Source organism: Manacus candei, unplaced genomic scaffold (genome assembly GCF_025592945.1).
Source record: "Manacus candei isolate 608988 ecotype Guabito, Panama unplaced genomic scaffold, ASM2559294v1 h1tg000065l, whole genome shotgun sequence".
Taxonomy (NCBI): Eukaryota; Metazoa; Chordata; class Aves; order Passeriformes; family Pipridae; genus Manacus; species Manacus candei.
Window position 1 is genome coordinate 1288904 of NW_026138113.1, and position 21010 is coordinate 1309913.

General features: G+C 50.2%; 1 protein-coding gene across 2 annotated transcripts in view; it reads left to right on the forward strand.

Annotated features, from left to right (window-relative positions):
• Nucleotides 1-21010, forward strand: part of ACSF3 (acyl-CoA synthetase family member 3) — a 56720-nt gene that overhangs the window by 21312 nt on the left and 14398 nt on the right. For both annotated transcript variants that reach the window (XM_051805954.1, XM_051805953.1), the window contains exon 7: nucleotides 12972-13098. In XM_051805954.1, the coding sequence (XP_051661914.1) occupies nucleotides 12972-13098 (127 nt within the window). The remainder of the gene's footprint in view (nucleotides 1-12971; nucleotides 13099-21010) is intronic.

The window sequence follows — 21010 nt, forward strand, 5'->3', positions numbered from 1 at the left end:
CGAGGACTGAGGCTTCCACTGCTATAATTCCCAGGAAGTCAATTATGCTATTTAAAGGTTTTTGTATTCTTTTTCTGGGTTACTGTAGCCATGCTACTTTATGGACTGAACAAGTGCTGACCACTGAATCATAGAATCATGGAATGATTTGGGTTGGGAGGGACCTTTCAAGGTCATCTGGTTCCACCCCCCTGTCATGAGCAGGGACACCTTCCACTAGACCAGGTTGCTCAGAGCCCCATCCAACCTGGCCTTGAACACTTCCAAGGATGGGGCAGCCACAGCTTCTCTGGACAAACTATTCCTGTCTCTCACCACCCTCCCAGGGAAGAATTTCTTCCAAATATCTAAATCTAGTCTCTTTCAGTGAGAAGACCTGGTCTAGTGGGATGTCCCTGCCTGTGGAAGGAGATGAGTTTTAAGGTCCCTCCCAGCTCAAACCATTCTGCGATTCTGTGATTGGTGGCCTTGGGGATTGCATTCATTTTGAAACAGCATCAGGTTTCCATGAAAATCCAGCTCCATGCTGAGCTCCAGCTGCCACATGATGTCTGCACCTGCAGTTCTGGTATCAGAAGTTGGATATCTGGGATGGGGATGTGTGATCTACCCCCATCCTAAATATCTGACTGCAGAAGCAGCCCAGCCCAGGGCTGGTCCAGGCTGTCCTGCTGCCTCAGCCCTTTCTCTTACCACACAAATAACTGAACAAGGTCTGCATTCCTGCCACATTCCCTCATTGTGGGTGCAGGTCGTGTCGCTCCGTCAGATCAATCCCCAGGTGATGTCCGGGCTCGGCTGAGCAGATAAATGTGTGTGTGAGAGAAATTACAGCCGTGTGGCTGTGTGGGTGGGAGACAGGCAGGTGTGAGATTCAACCTGAAATATGTGGCTTCACTCATTCCTCTGGGGAAATTGCTTCTCATCCAGCCACCTACATGCCGAGGGTTTGAAAGGAGCTCCCAGCCTATGCAGGGTGTACAGAGACACTACTGGGGTAAGCACTGATGAAAGGCTCAAGAAAACCTTTTATTCTCTAAATTCTCTGTGCTAGCAGGTGGAGGAACCAGCAGGACCACAGGCAGCCCCGTGGATGTGTTGTGCTCGGGCTGGGGCAGGTTGTGTTCCATCTTCTGATGCTGTATGAGCGCTGGGTCCCACCCCAGACATGTAAAACTAGCCCGGGGGAAGGATGAGAGGGGTCACTCTGGCCAGGGATTATGGCTTTTATTAAAAAAAAGGTTTTCTGCTCTTTCCTCTGTGTCACTGCTGTGGTGTGGCTGAGCAGTGGGCAAAGCAGGAGACTCACCACATCCTATTTTTGTCACTTCCCTGGATGGGTGTTATGTTTCACAGGTTTGTCCCCTCATCCCAGAGTTAGCTCTTGGCCTTTTTTTTTTCCACTTGTGTGGAACTGAGACATGAAATATAACATGTCCCTTTTAATAATGATCCTATAATGCTTTTTGTCCCCTAAGGGATCTCTGGGCTCTTTACAGATTAGGTCTCAGACATGAGAATACCCAGAGTGCAGCTACTTCCAGGATGAAATGTGGATGTTGTTCTACTGAGTTATGAGAGGAAAAAAAATGGGATGTTATTTTTCTGCTCAATACTCCTTCCCCTTCCTTCTCATTGCATTGAGTGACCAGAGAAGGGGAGCCCAGCTGACCTTTGTCTGATGCTGGAAGCCCATCATCCCCTCAGGCCTTCAGAGAGCTGAGATTTGCATAACTCTTCTCTTTTCCCTGGCTTCAGGCTGCTGGAGTTTATTTTTGGGACAGAGGAATTGCCCTTTTATCCCAGCCATTTCTTACATACACCCTACACTCCCCGGTGTAGGTGGCTGAGGTCCATACCCATGTCTCACACTGGTCCCAGGAGTTCCCAACAGCTTCTGGGAGCTCCCACCAGCTCTGGTGTTGGCTCCCCGCCCCTTGCTGATGGTTTGCTTTCCATCAAGGTTTCCTTTGGGGATCTTCTGAACATTGTGGTGAATTCTCAAGTCATCAGTCAGGGAGGGTGTGGGGAGGTGGTAGTTTGCCTCTGGGTGTTGGCTAGTGGGTTGGTTCCTCTCTGAAAAACTGTCCCCGTCTCACCCACCATTCCCCTTGTCCCAGCTTAAGTGGGAGTTTCTTCAGGCTGAAGGGAGAAAAATGGTCCCATCTGTTTCAGGCCACCCTAGGAGACAGTGGCTGGCTGGGTACCTCCGGGACATCCACAACATTTCCAGAAGGAGAGCCAGCTGCCTCTGTCCCTGGGATTGTCACAAGGTGGGAAAAACAGTCACTGTTCCCAGTGTGTCTTGGCACAGGTGGATGTGTGGAGATGTCAGAAGTTTGGGTTTTATATGCCCTGGGCATGCAGTGTTACTTTCCATGGCGTGGCCAGGCAGGCAGGTGGTGACACCCCTCTGCTCCCAGGGATGCTATAATTCCACTGCCTCACACCTGAGGTCCCGGGCAGAGCCTCACCTGCTGCCTGTCCCTGCCCCGAGACGCGGCTGCTGGCACTGTGTGTGCATCATGCTTGGTTAATAATTCATGTCAGCAGAGAGTACGTCAGTGGAATTTATTTAAAACAAGGAGGATCTGACAGTCCGAGTGCTCGTCACGCTCCACCAGTCAAAGGCCTGACTTTGTTTAAATGAGCTCCTCCACAGCAGAGGGGATGTCCCTGTGATGGGAGGATCCAGTTTGTGTCACCCTGCCTGTGCCACTGGATAACCTGGTGGCCTTCTCCTTGCATATTATGAGAAGGATGAACAAATCCTTCCTCACTCCCTTGCAGGAAGGCTCTGAGCCTTATGGAGTGTTGGTTGAGGGCTGGGAGGTCCACGGTGTGGACCTGGCAAAGGCAGAGAGGTCCTGGTGGGAGGGCTGGTGGTGGAACTGGTGACGGTTGGAAATGGCTGGAGGTGAGTCAGGGGAGGTTTAGATTGGATATTCCCTCAGAGGGTGGTCAGGCACTGAACAGGCTCCCCAGGGCCACAGCACCAAACCTGTCTGAGCTCAAGAAGTATTTGGACAACGCTCAGGCACAGAGTGAGATTGTTGGAATGTCTTGCACAGGGCCAGGAGTTGGACTCGAGTTGGTCCCTTCCAACTCAGGGGATTCTGTGATTCTGTGAGGGTGAACACTGTGGGGCTGATCCAGTGGGATGCTGAGCACCCTGGTAGGAGTTGGGCTCCAAGCCATCTCTTCCCACCAGGCTCCTGTGAGCAGGTGATCTCCGTACTGGGGGTGAGGCACATTGTCAGGGCAATCTGTGAGGCGTTCACACCTCGGCTGTGCCATGCAGACCCTCCTGACTGTGAGCAGAGCGCGCCTGCCTTTGCCAAGGGAATTGTTTGTGGAGCCTCGCGAGGTCACCGCCTTCCCCGCTTGTGTTGGGCTCAGGTTCCTGCCTTCTGCTCCCACGACAACAGACTCTCTTCGAGCTGTTTTTTCCCCACTAACACAGTCTCTCCCATTAGACTGGGGCGTTGAGCCCTTTCCTGTCGCGCCATCACCCTTTGGACACGTGAGATCCAAACAGGAGCACGGTGGTGCTGGGGAAGGCGTGTGGGTGGCAGGAGCAGGGAGGTGGGGAGTGTTTCTGCTCTGCCATCCGGGAACTGCCTGAGCTGGCAGCAGGGGACTGCTGCAATTTGCAAAGCTGGTTCCTGGCACACCCTGAAGATCAATAATCTACTTAGCTGAAAGTTTGCTGGATCTCTGTTCTTCCCTTCATTTTCTCCCATACCTTGATTAGAGTGCTGGATTCCTTTCACACGCGTGCTCCAGCCCCTCAGTCTCCTCACATCTCATGAGCCCTGTGCTCCGTTGCATCCCAGTGCAGGTTTTCAACTGGATGTTTCTGCACCTTGAGCTGCGAGCTGGTTTCCCAAGCGACCATGCCCAGACTGAGGCTGCTCTGCAGCCGGATGAGATCCCCTCACTGTTCTGTCTGTTCCAGCCAAGGATGCACAGCAGCCTGGGGACACCTGTGACAGGACAGCGTGGGCAGGAGGTGACAGTCCCACTGGACTCACAGTGCCTGCCCTGACAGTGTCCCTACCTCCTCCCTGTGCAGGAGTGTGAGGACACAGAGCCTGATCCCCTGGGAATGCTGAGAGAAGTGCTGGGAGAAGTGCTTCTCCTCTAACACATCCCTGGGGAGCAGAGGTGTGGAAGCAGATGTCAGGAACAGCAACTTTGCCTGTTTGGAGTCATCCCAGATCTTGCTCCTGGAGCCACTTGCATCCGAAGTAGCTCCTAAACTTTTCACCTACCCTAAGCAACTCCCTGTTGAGTCTGTCAGACCATTTAGGCTCAATAATCCTTACCCACAGCTCTGAATGTTTTTTCCCCTGGTTTTTTTTCCCCTTATTTTTTGGAGCTCTTCCTGTGGCTCCGGTGCCCAGGAAAGGGTTACAGCTCTCCAGTGCTGAACGTTTGAGTTTGCTTTGTTCAGTGCAATGCATATTTCATATGCTCAGCTTCCCAGCTGGCAGAGGCCTGGAAACCCTGCAAGCTGTCGGGTATTGTCTCTCTCCTTCTTTAGTTGTTTGTTTGTTGGATTTTTTTGGGTTGTCATTTTTGTTGGATTTCTTTTTTTTTTTTTTTTAATCTCTTCCAAATTGCTCACTCGCACGAAAGCCAAACCCCAGCCCCTGACAATGGGGGTCTCTCAGTAGATAAATGGTTTCACAGCTGTATCCAGCACAGGGCTGTAGCCAGGGCTTTTATGGTGAGTGATTTCCTTGTGACCAGGCTGCGAAGGGAGCTGTGGGGACGGATGGGTTGCAGGCGCTGGCAGCAGGAGGACGCTGTGCCATGGGCTTTGCTCCCCCCTCCAAAGGTTGTAATTATCTCGTTGTTTATCCATATGCAAGCTGTCGTCCTGGACAGAACGGCTCGGCTGTGGCCATCGCTCCCGAAAGCCACCAGCATTCCCGGGCCCCTCCTCCCGTACCCCCTGTGTCTCTGCCATCTGCTCCCAGCTTGCTGCTGGTTGGCAGCGCCTCGGCAGAGCTGCGGGCGCTGGGGGCAGCTGGCACTGTCACGGTGGTTGTGACTGGAGGTCTTGGCATTGATGTCCCCGTGGAGCGGACCGGGAGCGACTCCACCGTGCTCATGTTCATCCAAGATCTCTGGAGAACCGTGGGGAGGTGCTCGGTCACCACTGAGCTGCCGGGACTGTCTTGAAGGCTTCCTCCAAGGACTGGGCACCCCATGGCTGCTGCCCGTGGGTGGTGTAGATTTGGGTACTTGACACCTCTCTGGGGCAGGTCCCATTTGGAGGTGCTGTTGTACATGCATCTCTGTGGGATTTCTCCTCATCCATCCAGGTAGTCTGAAACAGCTGGTGCGATTGTACAAGGCTCTTTTCCTGTATATAACTCCTGAGAATGGAGATAAGCACATGCCAGCTGTGCCTGGCATTCCTGAAAATGGCCAGGGATGGACATGCTGGTGGGGATGTGACTGCCTGGCCGAGGGAATCCTGTCTGGCTGTTCCAGAGGAACAACCAAAGGAACACCTGCTTTTTCCTTTCCTATCCTGATCAGGCTTCAGCCTAAACCAGTTTGTTCTTTGTCCTCGGTGCTCCTACACTTCCATAACATCTCTCCTCCAGTTTTTCACCTGTTCTCTTGTCCCTGCTGCATCCCATCCTCATATTCTGGTATCTCGATGGTGGACCTTACCTCCAGCATCCCAATTCTATCTCCCATGAGCAGCTTGCCCTCAGCCCCTGGTCAGGTAGTGTGGGGAATGCATTGTTGAAGGCAGCCTGGGTTAGATCTGCTGCTTTTCTTCTATCTGCAACTCCAGGCCTGAGGGTTTCTGGCACAATCCACCTTTGGTAATCTCATGCTGCATTTTTTCCCATTTTCCATTTGCCTCTGCTTCTTCCAAAACCTGTTTCCAAAGCCCTCACAGTGCTGGACACTGCACTTGTGTATGTTCCAGTTATCATTTTTGTTTCCCCATATTCCTCTCATCTCCTCAGAAGCCTGTTTTGTGTCCTGCCCAACTAATTCAAGTTTCCTCACTTGGTTGCCCAGGCTGCTTTTGTTACTGTATAAACATTTTAGCTGCTTCTCATTGATCACATCCAGTCCCTTGGTCAACTCAGTCAGTAATTCCATTCTCAGATGTATTTATATCTCCTTCCTTCTTTCTCTCTGCCCTCTGATTATTTTTGCTTAATATGTGGCCATAGCTCTATTTTATTTCTTCTTGGTAATAAAAGTGGAGGCAGAGATTACTTTAGCATCATGTCCCCTTATTTCTCAGCTGAAGACTCTTCTCCTCACACAGGCAGACTCGATCCCAGGAGAATATTTCCTCGCACATTGAAGTTCAATCCGTATGTCAAGAAGAACCCTCTTTCCACAAGTGTTTCTCGTGTTGAACTCACTTTTGTCACAGCACCCTCAGAATCTTTATTAATCTCTTTATTATTGTTTTGTGCTTACATAGAATCCCAGAATGGTTTGGGTTGGGAGGACCTTAAAGCTCATCTTGTTCCACCCAGTGCCGTGGGCGGGCACACCTTCCACTAGACCATTCATCTTCATAGCTGAGGGGAGACTTGGGATGTTTGTGGGAGAGCCCTGGATGTGACGGGGAGATGCTGAACTAGAGGCAGAAGAAAGGGGGGCAGTCTTCCAGAACTTCTCTGGAGTTCTTCCAGCCAAGGGGAGGAGGCACCAGCCACCAGGGTGGCTCAGCACAAGGAGCAATTAGAGGTTCTGGGGCAGTCCCAGCTTATCACAGCCTCACAACCTCCACTTTTAAGGGAGGCTGATGGAAACCAAAACAAAGGTGGGCCACTAATTAAATAGTTCCCTGGTCCTCTGCCTGCCCCGAGCACAGGCTCAGCACAGGCATCATGAGGTCACATCAGGAGCCTTCCCCTAACGAGGAAAGCGAAGGGAGAGGGAGGATGTGCTGACATCTCACTTCGTTTATTATCTGGTGAAGCCTGCAAACAAGAGGGATGAGAACAGCAGCAGGGAGAGCTGTTGGCATCTCTGGAATAGTGTTACACATTTAATTTATGGTGTTAATATAGATAAGAAGTTTTGTGTCTGTGGAACAACTGCGGGGAGGACTGACCTTTCCCAAACTTGGGTTGTTTTCTGTGGTGCTTTTGGGATCATCTGGAGTTAATCAGTTCTGTAACTTTCAAAAATCAGTATTGCCTAAAAATATAGACAATCACTTTTGTTTTCAGTGGAGCAACATTTGCTGTAAGTAAAGGGTTGGGTTGTTTGAAAATAAGTTTCAGTGTTCCAGCTCCACTGTGCACCAGCCTTGCTTTTAAATTTATAACCCTCCAAAATGAAAAGTAAATGGATTGTGTTATTCCCAGCCCTTTTATAAAAGTTAACATTGCAAAAACAGATGTGAAATGTGGCCTCATAGATTACAGCCTGGGCTTGGGGTTTTTAGGTTGGGGGTTTATTTTTTCCTTACTCTCTCTGTGCTGTGTCCCCAAGGAACAGAAATCTGCCTTTTTCCAGCAGGAGGAAAATTGTTCTGTGTCTAAATTACCTCCTGCTAGGCTTGTGCAGGATGCTGCAGGACATGGAGCTCCGAGGAACAATAATGCCATGACAAAAACATGCAACTTAGCAGGGAATTTTTAATTAGGAATGTGCAGGAGAGTTCAGATTGCCTGGGAATTTGGTAATGCTCTAGCAAACCTTGCAGCCCTAGGACATCCATTCCAATGTGGCCCAGGGAGACAGTGATTAAAAGGCACTGTCAAGTGGGTTATTGGTCTCCAGCTTCCTTTTAGGAGGCAGGTGGGCATGTCCTCACCTCCCTCAGTACCCACCGTGCCAGTTCTGGATGTGGCGTGATCTCCTGGTCTGGAAAAGCAGAGTCTGGGCAAAACCTGGAGCTTCCCTGCTCTCTCCAGGTGAGTGGGGGCTGAGCTGTTGGATGCTGTGTTTACCCTGGAGAAAAAGAGGCTCAGGGGGGACCCTTCTCACTCTCTCCAACTCCCTGGCAAGAGGATGGACAAGGCTCTGGGCCACCAAAGTCTTGAAGGGGTGAGTGAGAGGTCTCTTGAGAGGCAGGGGTGTGTCTGGAGGTGTTGGTGGCAAGTAAGCTCCAGCAGTGGTGTGTTGGGAGCATGGTAGAGCATCCGTGCTCTGCAGCCCAACCCTGGAGTACAGAAGGGAGCTGGGTCAGTCCTTCAGTCTTTGTTGTGTCATTTTCTGTGCTCTAGTACGTTAAAAAAACCCCAGCAAACACCAGAAAATAGTTACTTCTCTGGGAGAACTGCTAAAAGGACTCCATCATTTCCATAAACCTCACACATATAAATTATTGTCTTTATTAGTCACTTAAGGGCTCGGTTGCTTAATTATTTTGATCACAGTAATCATTTATTTACAAGATGGGGAAAAATGCCAAGCAATTCCAAGCCGAGCAGTGCATTCAGGCTGCGGCAGAGGAGGCAGGGCTGCAGAAACTTTTCCTTCCTCCCAAGTCTAAATGCTTTTCCTTCATGGAGTCACAAAGTCCCTTTTAAGGTCCCTTCTGAGAAATGATGCTCTGAACCACAGCCTGTGGTGCTCACCCAGGAAAAAAGTTCATCAAGGCCAAGTGCAGGGCCCTGCATGTGGATCGGGGCAAACCCAAGCACAAACACAAGCTGGGTAAGGAATGAATTGAGAGCAGCCCTGGGAGAAGGATTTGGGGGTGTTGGTGGAAGAGAAGCTCAACATGAGCCATCAGTGTGTAGTGGGACCCAGAAACCCACCTCCTCTCCCTGCCCTCAGCTGATCCCACAGCGTGGGCAGCAGATGAGGGGGGGACTCTGCCCCTCTGCCCTGCTCAGGTGAAATCCCACCTGCAGTGCTGCCTCCAGCTCTGGGGCCCAACATCAGAAGGACATGGAGCTGCTGGAGCAAGTCCAGAGGAGGCCATGGAGGTGCTCCAAGGGCTGGAATCCCTCTGCTCTGCTGGGGATGTTCACCAGGAGAAGAGAAGGCTCTGGGAAGACCTTAGAGCCTCTTCCAGTGCCTAAAGGGGCTCCAAGAGAGCTGGAGAGGGACTTTGGACAAGGGCCTGGAGTGACAGGACAAGGAGGAATGGCTTCCCAGTGCCAGAGGGCAGGGTTAAATGGGATATTGGGAAGAAATTCTACCCTGTGAGGGTGGTGAGGCCCTGGCACAGGTTGCCCAGAGAAGCTGTGGCTGCCCCATCCCTGGAAGTGTCCAAGGCCAGGTTGCATGGGGCTTGGAGCAACCTGATATAGTAGAAGGTGTCCCTGCCCATAGCAGGGGAGTTGGATCTAGAATAGCTTTAAGGTCCCTTCCAACCCAGCCCATTCCATGATAATGTGATTATTTGGAGGGGCAGGGGGAAGGAAGCATCTGGTAGAAATTATATGTGCCCCCTGAAACCTGCTGTTTGCAACCTGAAGATATTTGGGTTTTTTCCTAAAAGCTTGTCTTCTTCCCAGTTGTCAGCCCAATAACACGTTCCTACCTTCCCAACAAACCTCACCTTCCAGCTTTCTCACTGTGTCTCCCACATGTTTCTGCTTAGGAATCTGCCGTACCTCCCCTGCTTCCCAGAGGACGTGCTGCTCTGAGCCTCCCTCCATAAAAGCCCCTAATTCCATTAAAGTCCATTACAAGCTCCTCTCCCGCAGTTCCCGGAGGAATGTGGGGCAGAGACCGCAAGAAAACAAATGGGCACTTTGAACAAATCCCAGGGCCGTTTGCCGAGCGGGGATTCCCAGCTCTTTACAAACCGCCCTCCTAATAAAGAGATAAAATGGGAACGGGGAAAATATGCATTTTATAATCACCCAGATTTAGTCCTTCAAAGGATTTATTACAACCTTTTATTTTCATGCGTGGAAAATGGAATCTTATCTTGTGTGCCGGCTGGGCCGGCTCTGTTCTCCGGCTGGGTTTAGAGCAGGAAGCTCTCAGACAACAACCTCTAGGGCCACACTGTGCCTGGGTGTTAAAGTTGCTCAAATGCATTAAAATATGGTGCTGGGAGAGGGGGAGATCTGTGCAATCAGAAATCTGATGCTTCCAGCAGCTGCTTGTGCCGTTGAACTGGTGCCTCAACACCGGGAGCCGCCGAGATTTGAGGGAGAAAGGAAACAACCACCCCAGCCATGTGTTTCTAACCCTGCTCCCAGAGCCAGGTAGTGGGGTTTTAGCAGGGATCAGACACGAGGGGTTGTAGGAGATAAATGCCTTGAACCTTGAATTTTAATTTACACTGTTTGTGAGCTGGTTCACGTCCCCTCTGCCGCGCTGGGGAGCGGTGCCAGTGACATTCTGAGTTCAGCAAGCAAAATCCTATTAAGATAACGTCACGGCCTTTCTGTTTTACTGTTTGCAAGCCAGCCAAAACATCATTAAATTACACAACAGGGAGGTGCCTGCTGCCAAGGGGCTCTGCTCGAGATAAGATGTGGGTTGAGCCACTGCCAAAATTTGAGTTGATATGACAAGAAATTTGGAGCTGGTTCAAGGCTTGATTCATAGCAGACATCACAGAGTGCAGGTAAACATGGGGCAGGATTGGTCTCTTGGGCAGCTCAGCTGTGCAGGTATCTGGTTATCCGGCACCATGTGGTGCCTGGGTAGGATGGGGCTGAAGGGCTTTGTAGCAGCCAAATTTCCACCTGTTCTTGTGTTCAGCGCTGCCAAGAAGAAGCCAAAGCATGTCAGGATCTGTAGGTGAAGCTCAGGGAACCGGTTGCATGTTCTTACCTCTGTCACCCCCTCCCCAGCCCTTTTGGGAGAGTTGGAAGCAGCCCAAAAACTAGGACGCTGCTCAGAGAAGTGCTTGTTTTGTGATGGCACAGCTGGACCAGCAGGAAAAGAGTGAGAAGACAGAGCTGCATCATAAAATTCCACCAGCCCTGAAACCAGCCTTGCTGGTCCCTCTGCATCACCCACCACAGCCCTGCCATACTTGCCCATGGAAGCTTCATGCCTGTTATGCCCTTTGTACCCTTTCTTGAGCCCTTTGTGCCCTTTTTGTGCCCTCTGTGCATCCTTGTCCCTTTTGCTGCTGCAGGTGCAGATTTTTCTCCTGGGCTCTCTTTGACTTCAGGTTTTTCTGTGCTGTCCTGCTCATGGATAGTCTGGACTTCAGGCTCCCTTTTTCAGAACCCCTGGGGAGAACTCACCCAGCACCACCCTCACCTTGCTGTCACTCAGTTCCTCATTGGAATTAACAACCTTTCTCTCCTGCAGCATCTTCCAGGCAGGGAGTTGATGCCCAGCCAGGGCTCTGGGAGCCCGAGTTATGTGTGCAGAGATCCTCATGTCACGCCATCCTCCAGGACAGGACATCAGGAAGAAATTACTTAAATATTATGCCTTAAAAAGCAGTTTTCTGAGCGTTTCCCATTAGAGAGGCTTTGTTTCCATCAAAGGCTGCAGAGATCCTGCCCTGCCCTGGGACTGCCTGATGCGCCAGTGCTGCTATTACTGTTTCCCTCGTGGCCCTGTTTCTGGCACTGCTGATTTTCGGGGTCCCAGATGTATCTTGTCCGTGTTGCAGCAGCTCAAGTGCAAAGTGGCTCGGAAAGTGGCAGAGAATTCCCGTTACTGAGCTGTTCTCCACAGACACATGGAGCAAGCACATCCCTCAGTGCCTTCCATCCCATGAGTGGCTTTGCACACCGTGGTAATGGCTTTGAACTGACAGAGAGTGGGTTTACATTGGGATATTGGGAAGAAATCGTTCCCTGTGAGGGTGGTAAGGTGCTGGCACAGGTTGCCCAGAGAAACTGTGGCTGCCCCATACCTGGAAGTGTTCCAGGCCAGGTTAGACAGGGCTTGGAGCAACCTGGTTTAGTGGAAGGTGTCCCTGCCTATGGCAGGGGGTGGAACAAGATGAGCTTTAAGGTCATTTCCCACCGAAACCATTCCATGATTCCATGATCTTCCCTGCAAAAAGTTTGAGTTTAACACGGTCCTACAAGTGCTCCAACATTTGTGCCTGTCCAGTTCCTGCTCCCTTGGCCTGTTGCATCCTTCTAATTGCCAAGTGATGTATGTGCAGGAGATGAGACATGGTGCCATGGCAGGCAAGTCTGTGACCTTCCTGCAATTCCCCAGTTTCCATAACAGCAGGATATTTGTTTTGTTGCCATAGAAAACCTGCCTGGGCAGGTTTGCAGGGGACCACGTTGTCACTACAACTGTTGCCTTCCAGTGAACCTAACAAGAGCTGTGTGTCTCCAAGCACAAATCAGATGGTGTTTCCTGCCACCTCCTCAGGAAAAAAATAACTGTTAGATTGACAGTTTTGGAAAGTGAAGGGTTTTGTCTGTCAACAGAGCAGGGAGCAGGGTGGCACAGGCATGAGAGCATGTCATGGGAGCACGAGAGCTGGGGTTGTTCAGCTTGGAGAAGAGAAGGCTCCAGAGCCCCTTCCAATGCCTAAAGGGGCTCCAAGACAGCTGGAGAGGGGCTTCGGACAAGGGCTTGAAGTGACAGGACAAGGGGAAATGGCTTCCCACTGCCAGAAGGCAGGGTTAGATGTGATAATTGGGAAGGAATTCTTCCCTGAGAAGGTGGTGAGGCCCTGGCACAGGTTGCCCAGAGAAGCTGTGGCTGCCCTATCCCTGGAAGTGTTTAAGGGGTCAGAAAGGACCATCTGTTTCCCAAGGTTATTTCCTTTATATTTGCACGTGAGAGCTCTCTCCCAGCACCTGGAAGGTATTGCCCTACCTGGACTGCAGTACCAGTCCTTGTTTTCATATGACACAGGTGTCTCTTTCCAGTGCTTTGGAGTATCAAAAGCACCTGGTTGAGCCACCTGAGGAAAGAGGTCCTGCAAGTGGGCAGGGTGTGGTGGAGGTTGGTAAAGGCTAGAAGAGCACATGGTGTGGGTCCTGTGTTTCGGTCACCGCCCTGCTTCCCAAAATGTGGTGCTGGGGGACAGGTGATGGAGAGATGCACTCACTGTGTGCCTGTCCTAGGTCACGCCAGGTCTGGAGGGACAAGAAGGGGAGCTGCTCGTGAAAGGACCCACTGTCTTCCGGGAGTACTGGAACCGACCCAAAGAAACTGCAGATGCCTTCACGCCTGATGGCTGGTTCAGAACAGGTACAGGGTGGCTTCCCACAGCACCTGGCAGAGGGGAGAGGGGTACAGCAGCTCTGGTTTGGCCCACAGGGTTCCCCAGCTTCTGGGGGGGTTGGGAATTGGGGGTGGCAGCCTGGAGTGCAAGCTGGATGTACTTCCAAATGCTGGGCTCAGGAATGGGCTTTACATATGTTGGCCAAAGTGAGTCAGCCAAGTAATGGGGGATGTTTGGGGTTCCTTGCTCCTAAGCATAAAATACTACTGCTTCATGTTTTCTGGGGTATTAAACTTTGCAAATGGGTGGGATTTACCTTATTTGCATGGGGACCGTGTCATAGGATCATAGAATCATTAACTACCAACTACAACAACTCCCTGACAGGGGGTTGTAGCAAGGTGGGAGGTCAGTGTCTTCTCCCAGTCAACCAGTGACAGGACAAGAGGAAATGGCCTCAAGTTGTGCCAGGGGAGGTTCAGGTTGGACATCAGGAGGAATTTCTTCCTGGAAAGGGTTGTCAGGCATTGGAAGGGGCTGCCCAGGGAGGTGATGGAGTCCCCATCCCTGGAGGCATCCAAGGAAGGACTGGACATGGCACTCAGTGCTTTGGGCTGGATGACAAGGTGGGGATTAATCACAGGTTGATCTCAATGGTCTTGCAGGTCTTTTTCAACCTCAGCGATTTTATGATTCTCTGATTCCATGATACCCACAGCTCTGACCTCCTCATTCCCCCCCTTTACTGTGCGTTAGCAGTGCCATTGTGTCAGGAGTCAAGCTGGATTTCTGATGCCTTCTGTGCAACCTTATTTATTGATGGTTCTTGAAGAAGCTGTAATTTATTATAATTGTTCTCCCAGAGCAGAGATCACTCTGCCAACCATGTCACCACGAGTCCCCATGCCAGGCGGGTACTGCGGGCTGGGACTGGAGCACCATCAGCCGACGCACGGGGTGCAGGGCAATCAGCTCTAAAAATTTTTTTAGTCAACACTCCTGATGAATATTTCAGCTGCAAAGGAATAGCGTGCATTAATTATTGCAAAGAGATGTCTTTAGGAGAAAATGATTTTGAAATTCAGTTTAATTTCATTGTAATGCGCCGCAAACAGGAAGGGAGTATGTGTGTTTAATTGGCTCTCGGGGGTAAGGCCGGGAAGATGGCATGCCTTTGTCACAGGCCATTAGTGATACAGACTGCATAATGAGGGACTACAATCAGCTCACAGCTGCCGGCTCCTACGGGGAGAGAATGATATTAAATAGAAATCAGTATAAATTAAACTTAACCCTTTCGCTAGCTGAGCAAAGCTCAGAGCTGGAAATAAGGGAGGGGAGTGGAGACAGGAGTGGGGGGTTCAGGATGGATCAGGGGGTGCTTGGCCAAGCCCCACCTGTCCAGGTGACCCCCCTGATGTCCCCTCTCCCTCAGACAGGAGGCTTGAACTCCCCTCCCCTTCCCGTCCCCCCCTCTGCCTTTCTTTCCTTTCATTCCCCTCCTCACCGCTTGCTCCGTCTCTCTTGTGGATATTGGGTCGATGTGGCTGTTTTTTTCCCAAGCCTCATTTAACCAGCAGTTCTGTGAATGAACCCTATTGCCCCTTCCTCTCCCTGCTCACCCCTGCTGCACTGGCAGCCTCTGGAGATCACTCAGAGGTGGCAAATGTCCCTGTGGTGGTAAAAAAAACACTTCAGGGAATAAAAGAGGTTGTGTCCCATCATAGCAACCAGATCTGGAGGGTGAAATACCCCTATTAAGCAGGGGTGGGTGACTTTGGAGCCAAAGACATACTGTCAGGATCCAAAAGAGGTGAATCCTGGCCACTTACAGGCTGTAACCTGCTGTATCTGCCACTTCCAGGTCATAGAGGTGATTTAAAGGTGAGTCTGAACACCAGCACATGGCACTCCCAGAACCCCAACAATGCCATTTCTGAATCCATACCAGCATTCTGCTTATGCCAGACTCTGGAGTGTGTCCCCACCAGTGACCTACAGGTCACCTAAAGCAGATGATGGGGTGATTGCAGGTGATGGCCAAGGCCCCACGGCTGGAGTTTCATGGTGTTATGGAATTATCTAACCCTGCCCTCTGGCAGTGGGAAGCCATTCCCCCTTATCCTGTCCCTCCAGGCCCTTGTCCAAAGTTCCTCCTTAGCTCTCTTGGAACCCCTTTAGGCACTGGAAAGGGCTCTAAGGTCTCCCTGGAGCCTTCTCTTCTCCAGGCTGGACACCCAGCTCTCCCAGCCTGTCTCCCCAGCAGAGGTTCTCCAGCCCCCAGAACACCTCCATGGCCTCCTCTGGACCTGCTCCAGTGGCTCCACATCCTTCTTATCTTTGGGTTCCCAGTGTGCTGAATATAATAATTTTGAGGCTCTACCTGGGTGTCCATCCCCACAGTTACACACACAAAGCCAAGAGTTACCGGAGCTCATTCCCTCCTTTGGATATGTGATCGGAGTTAACTTTTTTCCAGAACATGGAGGATCCAAAACAAAAAATAGCCAACACTTAATGGCAGCAGTCATTTTCCTGTCTGACTGACAGCTCCTTTATTAAAATCCCCTTTTCTCCCATTAAACTGCCTTCCTCAGGAAAATAACCTCATGTTAAGGATGGTCACTCCCTCCAGGGTAGGAGGAGAAAATAGCGATGCAGAGTCTGGCCATCAGCACTCCCACAATGTGCTCCTGCAGCTCCCTACTCCATTTCAAGGGAAATCTTGGGAAAACCAGGTGCTTAGTGCAACAACTGCAGACCTGTTTTCCCTCTGGGTGTGTGCGTGCTGTGCAGGAAGTTGGGCAGCCCTCCCTCTGCAAACCCACCCCCTTTGTGCCTCCAGCTAGAAAAGGAAAGGGAAAAAAGGGAAAAGCAGTGACTTTTTGATGAATTCAAGATTGTGGTTCCTTGGAAGAGCTTCTGAACTCCTGGTGTTGCAGGGGGGATGTGCTGTTGCTCTGCCCTCTTTATTCCCTGGGATTTGCACTGCTGTCTGCTGATCCCTCCATCTCTCATTTCCATCTGAGTGAATTTGATTATTTTTATTGTATTAATGCTGTTGACAGAGCTGCTTAGATCAAAGTCCCCTCCAGCCATTTCCAGGGAGACTGCTGGGTTTCCACCTGCTGTCATACATCCAAGTGGCACCGAGCCCTCGGAGACCGAGACGAGCCTAGAGGAAAGATGCCTCTGGCCGTCTGTCTCCTGTCCCTGCCGGACCCTCCCAGCTGTGCCCGCCCTGCCAGGTGAGAGGCAGCCTCCAAACACGCTTGTGTGCTGCTGAGCAGGAAGGAGGGAAGCAAAGAAGGAAGAAAGAAACTTTTTAGGATGAGGATTGTGTGGCCCTGGCACAGGTTGCCCAGAGAAGCTGTGGCTGCCCCATCCCTGGAAGTGTCCAAGGCCAGGTTGGATGGGGCTTGGAGCGACTTGGTGTAGTGGAAGGTGACCCTGCCCATGGCAGGGGGTGAAACTGGATGAGCTTTAAGGTCCCTTCCAACCCAAACCATTCCATGATTCTATGAGCAAAATCAAACCCTGTGAGCTGGAGGAAAGCAGAGAACCACCAGCCTCCCTGGTCATCACATTCCCTGATGTTTATTCATCCATCCATCCGAGCGTTTCGATGCCAGTGCAGCTTAGGCTGTGGCACTGTCACATTGTATTATCCCTGCCCAGGAGGCAGCAAGTGGCTCTGGAGTCTTGAGGAAGGGGACAGAGGGTTTGGAAGTGTTGTGCCCAGGCACTGTCTATTTTCCCACGTTTTCCTGCCTGCACAGGGTGTTTTCCCCATAGGAATCTGTCAGTCCAGCAGAGTGCACCAGGCAGCGATGGGATCCAAGAGCAGCTTTCTCCCCGAGGGAAGGCCAGCTTCCATTCACATTTGCCCATACATCCAGAAAATTAGAATCTGGTGTATTCAGGGAGATTTATTTTCAATTACAGGTTAAAGCTGAGACATGAAATAGCACTGGGTATGAAAGTAGTGCATAAATCCTGCAACAAATCCATGTATCTCTGCTCCATATAATAAGATTTTATTGATTGCTATATTGTATCTGTCAGAATAAAACTCTCTTAATGCATGCATCAGGATGGGGAAGATAGAGAGCTTGGTGGGAGTGGAATCTGATTCAAGAATCAATGCACTTTGATTAATATGTTGTTAAGAAAGTAAGAGTTATTTAACTTGTTTGATGCACATTTCGAAATGATGACTCATATCTTTTAAGTTTCTTTCTTTAAGCTGCATTTAAAAAACCCCACAACCTTTGTAGCTGTTTTTCACATTGTTAAGTCTTGGTTTGTCACTGAATTTTTGCTGGACCCTTTTACACAGGTCACAGACACCCCAGAATCCCATAATAAATCCTATGGCCCAAAACACTTTCTGTATACCTTTGTTGGAAGCTTTAGGGGGAGAACAGGGTGGATCTTGTGTCTCTTTATTCCTTCTGGATGTTCTGCAGTGAAAGGAGATCCAGGGAAAAGATTAAAAAAAAAAAGTTGTTTTTCCAGTATTATTACAAACACAGGCACCAAGGCCAAGCCCTGGCTTAGCTGGGAACATCTCACGCAGCACTGAATTCCCAGCTTGCTCCAGAAATGGAACATGCTCTTGTTGCAGCTGTGAATTCCCAGTCAAGGGAAGGATCCCAGTGACTCAGATTGGTTCCAGGCACCTCTTTGTGTCTGTCCATCCTCTTCAGACAGAGATCTCCAGTCCACAACTGCCACCAGCTGCAAATCCTTGCCACTCCCAGGCTGGCTCTTTGAGATTCCATAGAATCATAGAATAGTTAGGGTTGGAAAGGACCTCTCAAGGTCATCAAGTCCAACCCCCCCAGCAAGACCAAAGCATGAGCAGTGACTGAGGGAGCTGGGGATGTTCAGCCTCGAGAAAAGGAGGCTCAGTGGAGACCTCACTCTCTACAGCTCCCTGACAGGAGGGTGGAATAACAGATGGGATAAGAGGAAATGGTCTCAAGCTGTGCCAGGGGAAGTTTAGGTTGGATATTGGGAAAATTTCTTCATGGGAAGGGTGTAAAGCATTGAAACAGGCTGCCCAGGGTAGTGGTGGATTCACCATCCCTGCATGTGTGCTAAAAATTTGTGGATGTGGCACATGGGGACATGGTTAGTGGTGACCATGGTGGTGGTGCTGGCCTGATGGTTGGACTCAGTAATCTTAAAGGTCTTTCCCAACTTTAACAATTCCATGAATTCCACCGCTTCTGATAGGAGAGGCAAAGCTTTCTGCTGTTTTCCAGCACAGAGAAATGTGGTGTAGGAAAGGCCCTGGGCAGGTATCCTTGGCCAGGCACAAACCATCCCTCCTCTGAGGCTGCTCCCCAAGGAGAAGGGGCAGGATGAACCCCTATCCCTCCAGCGCAGGCCTTTCCCAGCACTTGCCTGTCCCCAGGGACAAGCAGGTGTTTCCCTGCCAGGGAAATTGCTCACATCCGTGGGTGGAGGACAGACACCTGAAAGAGAAAACACTTGAGCCTGATCAAGGCAGATTATAAATAGAAATGCATCTAATTAGCATCCTAATCTGCAGGTTTTCTGTTTGTTTGCAGTGGCTTTCCTAGGCACAAATCCAGCTAATGCAAATTCTATTTTTAAAGGAATGATTCCTTAATTGTAATGTGTTGAAATGATGTGAGTTACTGGTGTGGTGATCCCACTGGCTGGAGCGTGGGCTCTTCCCTGGAGGATCTTCTTGTGGACTCTGTCAGAGATAAACTTGTGAGTGAGGCAGGATGGCAGCACTCACCCCTTCCTTTGTGAGCAGCTCAGAGCTTGGACCCATCTTCCCATAAATGATGTGAAAGAACATCCCCAAAAATGCCAGGTGGACCCCAAACACAGCTCCATGTGCTGGTGTAGGAAGGATATTTAACTGGATATTCATGGGGCAGGAGCAGAAACCAGACCAGCTGTGTGCTGGACTCACATCTCCACCCAGCCCTCATTTAAGAGCTGTTCCTAGAAATAAAAATATAAAGGTGGAATGGTTTCTGATACAACAGCCTTTATCGCCTCCAAATGTTCCTTACGCACTTTGAACACTTTGCTTTCTGCCTCAGTATTTATTCCTTCTCCTTGAGGATTCAATATTTCCAGGTTTGCCCAACAGCTGGAATTCTAGGGGTCATCAGGACATGGAAGGGTGGAATGAGATGAGTTTTAAGGTCCCTTCTAACCCAAACCATTCCATGATTCCCTGATTCTGTGATTCCATTTCCTTGACTGCTCGTGAAGCTGATGTTTTCAGCAGTTCAGAGTGACTTGGGATTTTTGTAGCTGTAAATGAGAGCAGCTTTTGGCACAGAATTTGTTTACTCTCTGAAGCTCTACTCTCATCGTATCAAACATCTCGGATGCCAACCCTTTACTTCTTTGAGAGCCTCTGCCACACTGAGTCTGGTTTCCAGAGGCATGGAGCAATTGCACCCCAGCTGAGAGCCGGTGGGAACAGCAGGCACCTGCACCTCCAAAGTCCAGGCTCTTTTCTCTCACTCTGCTTTCACCTCTCAAGCTGTGCTATGACAGCGCTGCTCTCGCAGCCTGAAGGCAGAGAGGCTGGAATGAGCCCCTGACTGCTGGGAGTGGTTCTTCCCATCTCATCCCAGGGATTTAGGAAGAAATTCTTCCCTGTGAGGGTGGTGAGGCCCTGGTACAGGTTGCCCAGAAAAGCTGTGGCTACCCCATCCCTGGAAGTGTCCAGGGCCAGATTGGACGGGGCTTGGAGCAACCTGGTGGAGTAGAAGGTGGTGCCTGTCCTTCCTTGGGTGGAGATGGTGGGTGTCCTGACACTTCCCTGTCACCAGAGGTGTCCAGCTCAGGAGGAAATTGGTTGAAAATAGATCTTCTTTCTGGCTTTGGTTTCATAGAATCACAGAATGGTTTGGGTTGAAAGCGACCTTAAAGATCATCTCATTCCAACCCCCAAGCCAGTGCCCTGGTTTCCTTCCTTCCTGGAAGGAAGGAGAGCGAGGGATCACTTTTATCAGGCATGATCCAAGACGTGCTGAGGTTTTGTTGGGTCCTGGGCTGGTATTAGTGCTTGAAGATGAGCTGAACGTCTCTGCCTTTGAGAAGCTCTTTACTTTTCCCTCTGGGTTTCACTCAAGACAATTGAGAACATATTTACTCACGACTAATGCTATTGTACTGTAAGCAAAAGTATTGGCTTCTGTATATTCAGGCAAACAATTTAAGGCAGAAATCTGTCCTCACGTCCCACCAGTGCCTCTGCCAACACTCTCTCAACATTATCCTGCTTTATTTAATCATTTGTCTCACCAGAGCCTGGGACAGGTCACTGCATGGACAAGAGCTCTCTTTAGCTAAGGTGTGATCAATCCCTCAGTGGTCACAGAATCATAGAATGTTCTGAGTTGGAAGGGACCCACAAGGATCACCAAGTCTAGCTCTTAAGTGAATGACCCATGTGGGGCTCAAACCCACAAACTTGGCCTTATTAGCACCATACTGTAACCAACTGAGCCAATCTCAGAGAGCAGAGGGGTTTGCTCTAATATTTTTATTACCACCATTATTATTTTTGGTTACCACACTCTTCAAAGCTCCACCAGCCGCGTTCAGCTGTGCAGCCACACCTTGGAGCATTGACTTATTTATTACTCTTTGAGTTTTCTTTTTCATCTCGTTGTCTGCAGGGATTTCCATAAATATTTAAATGCTAATGTGAAAAAAAGAAATGTTTTTCATTTTTACTTACCCATTTTCTTTTCTGGCTGCTCCTCTGGGCAAACCCATCTGCGGTAATTTGGGCTGAGGAAGGGGGGGGGTTCCTGCTCAGCCTACTTGTGTCATATCAGTCACCCATGAGCTCCTGCTAATGAGGAGTGAACCTACAAAGTCTTGGCTGCCTGGTTTGCAGAAACCTTCAAAGGTTTGCCTGGTTTATCC